At 41.8% G+C, this 9,404-nt stretch overlaps 1 protein-coding gene across 1 annotated transcript in view; it reads left to right on the top strand.

The window, feature by feature from the left end:
* Positions 1-9,404, top strand: part of DMD (dystrophin) — a 2,107,962-nt gene that overhangs the window by 1,367,784 nt on the left and 730,774 nt on the right. The window contains exon 50 of the mRNA XM_029240038.1: positions 1,589-1,697. Within this exon, the coding sequence (XP_029095871.1) occupies positions 1,589-1,697 (109 nt within the window). The remainder of the gene's footprint in view (positions 1-1,588; positions 1,698-9,404) is intronic.

Below are 9,404 nucleotides of genomic sequence, written 5' to 3'. Positions count from 1 at the left end.
ATTCTTCATCGCGGTGCGCGGGCCTCTCACTGTCGTGGCCTCTCTTGTTGCGGAGCACGGGCTCCAGACGCGCAGGCTCAGTAGTTGTGGCTCACGGGCCTAGTTGTTCCGCGGCATGTGGGATCCTCCCAGACCAGGGCTCGAACCCGTGTCCCCTGCATTAGCAGGCAGATTCTCAACCACTGCGCCACCAGAGAAGCCCCCTATTTTCTTATTTTTGTCAAGGATGGTACATATCTAGTCCATTGTAGATGCTTAGGTAACTTATTACTTATAATGGACACCTTAGGCCTTGGTCCTGGACAATCAGCATCAGCATCAACTGTACAATTGTTAGAAATGTAAATTCTTGGGCCCCACTCAAGGCCTATTCAATCTAGAGCTCTGGGGCTGAGAGCCAGCAATCAGTGGCTTAACAAGACCTCCAGGTGATTCTGACGGTCCCAAAGTGTGCGAACCACTGCTCCAGGGTATTAGGATAAACTCTCCCCCGAATCCATTGAGAAAGTTTGCCCTACGACCTCTGAGTCCTCTGCTTCCAGTTAATGGGAAAGGAAAGAATGCGTGCAGAAACCTCACTCATTTTTTAAAAGTGTCGGCCTAGAACTGACAGATATTACCTCTGCTCCCATTCTACTGGCAATAAGTAATCTTATGGTTACCCAGTGGTGCACTGGAAGCAGCTTGTATCTGCTCATGAGGGTCTATTAGCAAATTTTCAGGCATTTTGTGAGCTACTTGACATTCTCTTGGTAAAATTGGCTATAGTGGGAGTATTTACACCACAGAAATTAGAAAATACTAAAATCAGGTTTTTTCCCCCAGAGAGCCAATTGTTAACATACACCAACACATCACAGACCATATAACGGGCTTGGCTGACTCTACTGGGAGCTCTGCAGCTATAGTGACCCTCAAAATGGGCCTGCTTTGAACCAAATTGGCTGAGCTTTTGTACTCTCACCTTGATCAGTCCTTGAATGAGGGCTACCCTGGAAAGGGAATGCCCTGGGGCAAGGCAGATCTCTTCAGCTGAGACAGTCCCTAAAGGGACTGACAACTGAAGGATGTCTACTGAAATCTTCTTCACCATTTGGGACAAGAGTCCTTCCTTAAAGTAGACTCTGAGAGGCTTATCCCCATGTGTACCACAGCCCCTCTCTCCAAGACTTACTAATAGGATTGATCTGGGGTGAGTGAGGGCAGTAAGATATTTTTAATGTTCTCTGGAAAATTCTTGTGTGCAGCCACATTAGATACATTTTAAAAGAGTCAAGCCAGTTGCTGAGATGACACTGTTGTTTTGTTTATTTGTGTTGCTTTCAGTAATGTTTGCGCTCTACTTCCTTTCAGTGAAATTGCATCTGGAGCAACAGCCTGTACGCAGCAAACAATTGATAAAAATTTGTAGTGTGGTTGGCTAAAATAATTAAAATACCTTTGAAAGGAATTCCACCCAGAAAATTTCCTTTAGAAATAAAATACTATAGACATACAGTAATGTATTCACAAAATAAATTAATGACTTCATGAATTAAGTTACTGCAAGATGTTAATCAAATAAATAATGTGTGCTTTTCTATTAAAGAGGAAGTTAGAAGATCTGAGCTCAGAGTGGAAGGTGGTAACCCATTTACTTCAAGAGCTGAGGACAAAGTGGCCTGGCCCTACCCCTGGACTCACCACTACTGGAGCTTGTAAGTATGCTGGATCACATTCTCTGTGGCTGTAAACCCTTGCTCAAAAGCACAACAGTGAGGTGATCCCTGGGTAAAAGGGAAAATGTGTTGCAATTCTGAAAATAGGAATAAACTTGTATTATTTACTCTGCAAAATGTCTTAGAGTAGGTTCCTTAGAAATAGACTGATTCAAAGTATGGAATGACAAAAGTATATTGGGGTGTGTTCTCCAGGGATGCACCTACAATGAAGAAAGGTCCATGGCAGCGACAGCAGGAGAGGCTGAAGGGTGATTTGACTGCAGCAGAGGCTGAAGGGTGATTTGACTGCAGCAGAGGCCTCAGCCAATTCCACAGGATCCTTAGAGCTGGGCTGGCTCTGCAGAGCTGTCCTGAATTGCAGGAGACGGCCTGGCCTTTGTATTCCTGAACTAGGCAGTCATTGCCCAGGGGCTGCCCGCTGGGAGGAAAGGGAGATCTTAGAAGATTCTTCTGGGGCCAAAGGCAATTCCAAGTAAGGAATACCATCAACAACCAGTACTCCCAGTAGCAGGGATGGGTGTGTTGTCCCTGAAGAAGGAATCAGGGTAGAGCTCCAGAGTAGCCTCCAAAACTAAATATGTGAGGATTCCATCTCAACAAATCCTATAACCTTTAGATAATCTTCTTCAAATATGCCTACACAAATTCCTGAAACCACAGAAACACACACAGTCCTCCTAGCACTTCCCCCTTGTCCCATTTAAAAGCAATCTTAAGAGCTCTTCCATTTTTAGTTTAAGAAAAAGAAAACTGGACCGTGACTCCCACAATTAGACTTGGGAGAGGAATGTTTCTACATTTAGCTATAGTCTTAACTTTTGTTTTTATTGCATATTTTCAGTCTATTTTATTTCACTTTCTATTCATTTGTTAGTAGAAGGTATGCATAAAATCTCATGGCAATGTTAAGGCTGGCTTTGAATCTCATGGGCAAGGAGCCAGAAAACTTCTCTGCTGTACCAATTCTATAATTAATTAAGCAGAACTCAAAAAAAATCCTTGGTTGTTTTTTTTCTGTTACGGTTTTTTGCTTCCTTTGTTGTTTTTTTTTGTTTTTTTTTTGTCAATCTGGGACACCACAATTGCTATATCAGGGTTTATATTCAACTAATTATATCAGGTTTATTTCTTTTTACAACCTGTAATTTTTGGTTCCCTCAGCACATACGCACAGTTTGTCCCTATATAATCATTTATTGGTATTTGTTCTCTAGCTTTCTCCTGTATATTCAGCCTCAGACTCTCTAACTCTGTAACGAGATTGGGTTCTGATGATTTGTTTGTAAGTTTGTTGAACTCTGAACATAATTATGGGTTTATGCCCCTATTTAAGCTACTATCACGTGGTTGGAAGGTTCCAGTGGCAGGGCACAGAAATCTGTTTAACCTGTAAAGTACCTAGATGTGACAATAATATTTCTAATGCAGAATAGATTCAAAGTTCCAGTTTCAGTTTCCAGAAACATATTTAATTCATCCATTTAATAAATATTTATTGAGTAACTTGTACGTATTGAACATCGTACTAGGTGCTGAGGATGTAGCATAGAATAAGTTAAGGTCCCTCCCTTCATGAAACACATATAGTTGACCCTTGAACAACATGGGTTTGAACTGTGTGGGTCCACTTATGTGCAGAACTTTTTCAATAGTAAGTCCTACAGCACTACATGATCCACAGTTGGTTGAATCTGTGCATGTGGACATGGATACAGAGAGCAGACTGTAAGTTATCCATGGATTTTCGACTGCAGTAAGTCAGCGGCGCTAACCTCAGTGTTGATCAAGGGTCAACTGTACTCTGATTGGAAGAGAAAGATGATGAACTAATAAAGAAGAAAACGCATACTATCTCGATATTGTTCAGAGTTGTATAGTCCACAGATTGATATCAAATGGACACTTGTTAGAAATGCAGAACCTCAGGCCTCACCTCAGACCCAGTGCATCAGAATCTGCATTTTAATAAGATCCCTAGGTGATTCGTTTGCACACTGAAGTTTGAGAAGCACAGTTATGGAGAACAAGAAAGCAGGGTAAGAGGAAAAGTGAGTGGGAATGAAGACATGATTGTCTGTAGTTGGGTCAGTGAAGCTTTTCTATTAAGAGAATGCTTAAGAACATGAGAAAGTTGGTGGAAGTCAGGAAGTAAGCCTGGAAGTATATATCAAGGAGAGACCATTCCAGGCAGAGAGAGAACAATCAGAGCAAAGGCCTTGATGTGGAGCAAGATGCGGGAATAGCAAGGAGACCAGTGAGGCCAGAGCAGAGGGAGAGGGGACACATGGCCAAAGCAGAGGGAAACTACATCTTTCATCTCTCCTCCCCTACTTCCTTCTCCCCCGACTAAGAGTCTCATCTGCCTTACTACTCCTTCCCTTCCCCCACTTCCTCCACATTGCCACCGGTAGGGAGAGTCTGAGAATGCCCTCAGCTCCAAGCCACTGGTGATAGCTGGTGGAGTTGGGGCCAGAGCTGGAGAAGAACTGAGGGAAAGAGGAACTTTCTCAAAAGCAAGGCCTTTCATTCCTTATAGCAAACTGACAAAGAGCTGGGCATAAAGTAAAAATGTTAAATGCACAAATGTTAAACACAAGTGAGTCAGGTCCAGAGCTGGGCACCAAAATGTTACCAAACTCAGGTCTGGCTGCTCGCCACTTGAAAATCAATACCCAAAAGGCAGTTGTTGGTGGAAAGGAAAGTTGCTTTTAATCAGAAAGCCAGTAATCTGGGGAGAAGATGGACTCATGTCCCCAAAAAGCAACGCTGAAGATTCTGCTCGGCCATGAAAGTTTTAAAGGGAAAAGGGGAAGTAATCTCAGTTAATAATTGGGATGGGGGTCAGAATCATTGATTGCCATCCCCCACTGCATGCAGGCTTGTCGACTTCTTGTGATCTTTCTTTAGATGTTATCTTGTTCACACAGTTTGTTCACGAGATTGCTGAAAGGGAAGCTAGGGAAGAGATCTGGTCATCTGTTAATTACTTATTCTTCATTTCTACTTCTTTGATCTATGGAGAGAACGAACAGGTTAGGCAAGGTAGTGTGTGATCAAAAGATTTGGAAGGTGTGCTAGGGCCAGAGGTGAGTAGAGCATGACGGTGCCTGGTTTAAAGTTAGTGACAAGACACAAGGCACCTCCTGCAGAGAACTCTTTCCTGCAAAGCGCTCTTTCCTGCCAAAAGCTGCTTATAAAATCAAACATTCTTTTTTTCTTTAACATGGTGGTTTAAACATCAGAACTGATTTCAGAATGTTTAACTTTCTGGAAGTCAGGAATATAACCTGAAATAAATACAATATAAAAAGGGAAAATATAATTTGTAATACAGCTCTGATATATGATTATTATTTCATACACTATATTGTGATACAGTATAACTTATCATTCACTGTAGTAAGTTTTTTTCCGTTGCACTCCTACTGTTGTGCGAGCTGCTTTTACATATATGTCTTTATCCTCAAAATAATTGCCAAGTGTATATGGTTATACACAGTATTTTTAAGGTAAGGATCTCAAGGCTTGGAGGGAAAATAGTTAGATGAAGGCTACACAGCTGGGAGGAAAAATCGCCAGGATTATAATCCAAGTGTGTCAGGCTCCAAAGCCCGTGTTTTGTTTTGTTTTGCTGTGCCTTGCACTATCTCTCTGTCCAAGAACCTAATGGAAATTCTAGATATGAAGGCAGCTAGCCAACAGTTAATGTTATTTAACTCAGTCTTAGATGTATGGGGAGTAAAAGTGAAATATGTTTCTCTGTCTTTTTCACTTAAGGAGTAGAAAAAATCAGTTTATTCTATTTGAATTTCTTAGAACCATAGAACTCTGAACCTAGAATAATCATTGAAAGTATCTAGTTGAATACATTTCTTCTGTATGTGTGGAAACTGAGGCCCAAGGGGCCTTTTTAAAAATACTAAACCAAGCTCCTTTATGACTGCTTACTTACATTATGTCATGTGATGAGGTGGTTCTGCCTGAGTTGTATAAATTATTTCAATTAGCAGGACAAATAGGCATGCTGGAAAGAAACTTTTTGCAGTTGTTGCTTAGACACCTAAGTGTATCAGTTTCCTATCTCTGCATAAAAACACCCCAAATGTAATGTCTTAAAACAAGTGTTATTACTTGCTCATGATTTTGTGGGTCTGCAGTTGGGCTGTGAGCAACGTAATAGGTATTCTGAAGGTCTTACTAGGGGTCATTCATGTACATGCAGTTATCTGGCAACTCAACAGGAGCTAGATGGATTCACTCAAATATCTGACAGCTGGCTGTTGGCTGGAGAACCTTGGTACTTCACAAGGCCTGTCATCCCCCAATAGGCTGGACTGGGCTTCATTATATGGCATTCTCAGGGCATTGTTTCAAGAGGATGAAGGTGAAAGCTACAAGATGTCTTGACGCCTAGACTCTGTAATTCATACATCACTTCTGCTACATTCTATTGGTCGAGACAAGTTTTCAGTCCAGCCCACATTCAAGGGGCAGAGAAATAGATCTCCCCTTTTGAAGGGAGGAGCTGCAATGTCACCACAAAGGGATGGGCACACAGGGATGGGAGGCTTTATTGTGGCCATCTTAACACCCAAACCACTACATTGAAGAAAAAGGGGGAAAGCAGAGATCAAAGTGTTGGTCTATATGCAGTGTCCTATGTCAGTGACTCTCAGACTTTACCATCATCAAAATCACCCATTTCTTATTAAAGCACAGATTGTGGGGCTTCATTTCCAAAGTTCCTGATTCAGTAGATCTGGGGTGACGCTTGAGAATTTGCATCTATAAAAGGTCCCCATATGGTGCTGATGCTGCTGGTCCTGGGACTGCACTTTAAGAACTACTGCCCTAGGCCTATGGTGAGTGGGGAAGGAGTTCATCCCTGCTTCCTGCGAGCAACCTAGTGCGGAACCTGAGTGAGAGCCAGTGCTGTGGATGCCAAAGGGACCTCCACGTTATTTCAGGACCACCCGCCCCGGGACTTTGTAGCTTGGGAGTTCAAGTAGATGTACAGCACGCCTAGGCAGTATTTGCCTAGCAGAGCAGCTTAGAGACCTGTGGGGAGAATAGCCATGCTTATACAAAGCTCCCCTGGAGACTCTGATAAAGGTTTAGGTAGGCAGGACTTTGAATCAAACTGAAAGGCCTGCTTGGCAGATGGAGGCAAAGAGCCAACAAATCTGGTTGTAAATGTCAATGTGAATCCTTTCTTATCCACAAGCTGCTGGGTCTGGGAACATTCACATACCACAATACCCGATTTAGCATTTCCGAAAGAAATTGCATATAGAACATGCTTCTTGTGAAGACTCCAAATCAGGATATTGGAGTTCTTCAAATTTCCCAGGGTAATAACTGTGAAATGAATGACCATTGTATAAATAGACACATAGAAGTGCCAGTTAATAGAGGTTTCTAATTGATTAAACACTGGTAAAACCATCTCTTCCTGTAATTAATTTTGAAGAGAGCAAGTCTCAAGTGTAATTAGGAAAATGCTGCACTGGAGGTCAAGAAGCCTAAATTCTAATCTCAGCTCTGCTGCCAACTAGATAAGGGATCAACACACTCTTTTTGTAAAGAGCCAGATAGTAAATATTTTCAGCTTTGTGGGTCATGGGATCAACTTTGTCAGTGTATACTAAAAGCAGCCAAACCATAGACAATATGTAAATAAACAGGCACGGCTGGGTTCCAATACCACTTTATTTACAGAAACCAGAAGGGGGCAGGTGGGAAAAAATTTGGCCCTTAGTGGCCTACCCATATCCCCTCAGCACTAGTCCTTCTTGTAAACCCTGAGGCTTCTAAATGCAAGCACCTGGGACTCTGCCCGGGCACTTTCTCTTGCCATAGGTGCAGCTCACTCACTTGCAGAGCACGTTGGAAGTGCTGGGAAGGAGGCATCCCTAGAACAGTACTCACCCACTGATGGATAGAAGTTGATGCATAAATACTGTGCCCTCTTTATTCCTTGAGTAGGACAACTCCAGGGCATGGTTCACACCAGACGTCTCCAGGGGGTTGAACCACAGTTGACCACAGTGATAACCTGTTTATTGGCATACCCTGTAGGGACTTCCTTCCCATTCCTATTCATCTCCTTACTCTTCCACCACAGCTTTCTGGTATCATCTACCAATTAAACTACTTGTAATTAAATCCTTGTCTGAGAGCCTACTTCTGGGTGAACCTAAATTAATACAAAAGGTCTTAGAATTACTGCCATGGTTTTACCTTTTAAATGAGTTTTGTTCTGATTCCCATTTTGTAGATGAGAAGACCAAGGGACAGAAAAGAGTAAAAATTTGTCCAAAGTTACAAAGCTAGTAAGTGGCAGAGTGGGTATTCAAAGTTTCATCTCTGTGATGCCAAAGCATATGCTGTTAATCGGAACACTACATCTCAAGCAGTGATTTATTTATCTCCATCTGAATTTTTGAAGGCTATACTTAAGTACCAAACACATATAAAATTATTTATACATTTATTAGTCAAACTTCACTTGCCTCTCTAGAGTTTAATAAAGCATCCCAAGACTATTTCAGTAATACTTTAAATATCTAGGCAGTTTGAGAAAAACATGAGGTTAATTGGAGCTTAAATATAATCTTGGCATACTATTTATTTGTTTGATTTAAATTGTGAGAAAACAATTCATTTATTGTGAAAACGGCCTTCGTTTATCTGTAATGGACATGAGAGAAGAAGGAAGGAAGCTGTCAATTAGTTCTCACGTTCTTACTCCTCCTTTGGGTCCCCATCCTTCTCAGAAACACAAGGAGGAGTGCCCCCCCACCCCTTCCTGTTTTGGCTAGGTTTCCAACTGTTAATTCTACTTCCGCTGAACCCTTAGGATAAGGCACATCAGTTTCAGCCAAGTCTTTCTCCGTCTCGTTAACAGCTGACTACTTTACTGAAAACACCTAGAACAAGGCTATACCATCATTGGTTTTATAATTAAAACCTCTAAACCTTAAAAACTTCCTGAAAGTCTAAGACACTAGGCGTAAGATTTTATATCAGAAAGTGAGGTCCCCTAATCAATTATGACAACAGGATAAGAAATGAAGGTTTGACCCTCCCCAAGAGAGTTCAAAGCCCTGAGGAACTACAGAGAGCCTCCAGCTCTTGGCAGCAATAAACTAACTAATTAATTAATTAACTAACTCATATTTGTATACATCAGTGAGGTGAGGGTGCTTGAAATATAATGAGATATGGTACACTATGCAAAGGAAAGTGACAGCAGTAAACCCTGGCTGGGGAGGCCCCAGTATTGGTCACATTGATCAGAAGGAAGTCTTTGGATGTAGGCCATGGGAGTCTTTGGTCTCAGGCCAGGTTCTTCAACAATGTTCCCTGGTTCACAGGGAGGATATAACAGTGGTGTCATTGTTAATATCCAAGAAAGTGATAGACTGTGAAAACTAGAGTATTTAGATGTTAATATCCATTTTGTGATGATGAAGTTCCCTTTGTTTCTTCCTCTCTTAACCTTTTGGCAGTTTTATTACTTGGTTACCATCTCCGTTTAGGGCTGAGCTTTGGGGTCTGAACTGGCAAAGGAAGAGAAGTTCCAATCCATCATTTCTAATGCTTGTTGGAAGCATTCCTGGAAGTTTCAGAGTGAGTGTGTGTGTGTGTGTGTGTGTGTGTGTGTGTGTGTGTGTGTGTGTG

Source organism: Monodon monoceros, unplaced genomic scaffold, assembly GCF_005190385.1.
Source record: "Monodon monoceros isolate NGI ecotype Baffin Bay Population unplaced genomic scaffold, NGI_Narwhal_1 Super_Scaffold_22, whole genome shotgun sequence".
Classification (NCBI taxonomy): domain Eukaryota; kingdom Metazoa; phylum Chordata; class Mammalia; order Artiodactyla; family Monodontidae; genus Monodon; species Monodon monoceros.
Note: the sequence above shows the minus strand (reverse complement) of the source record. Positions and strands in the feature narration are given on the sequence as shown.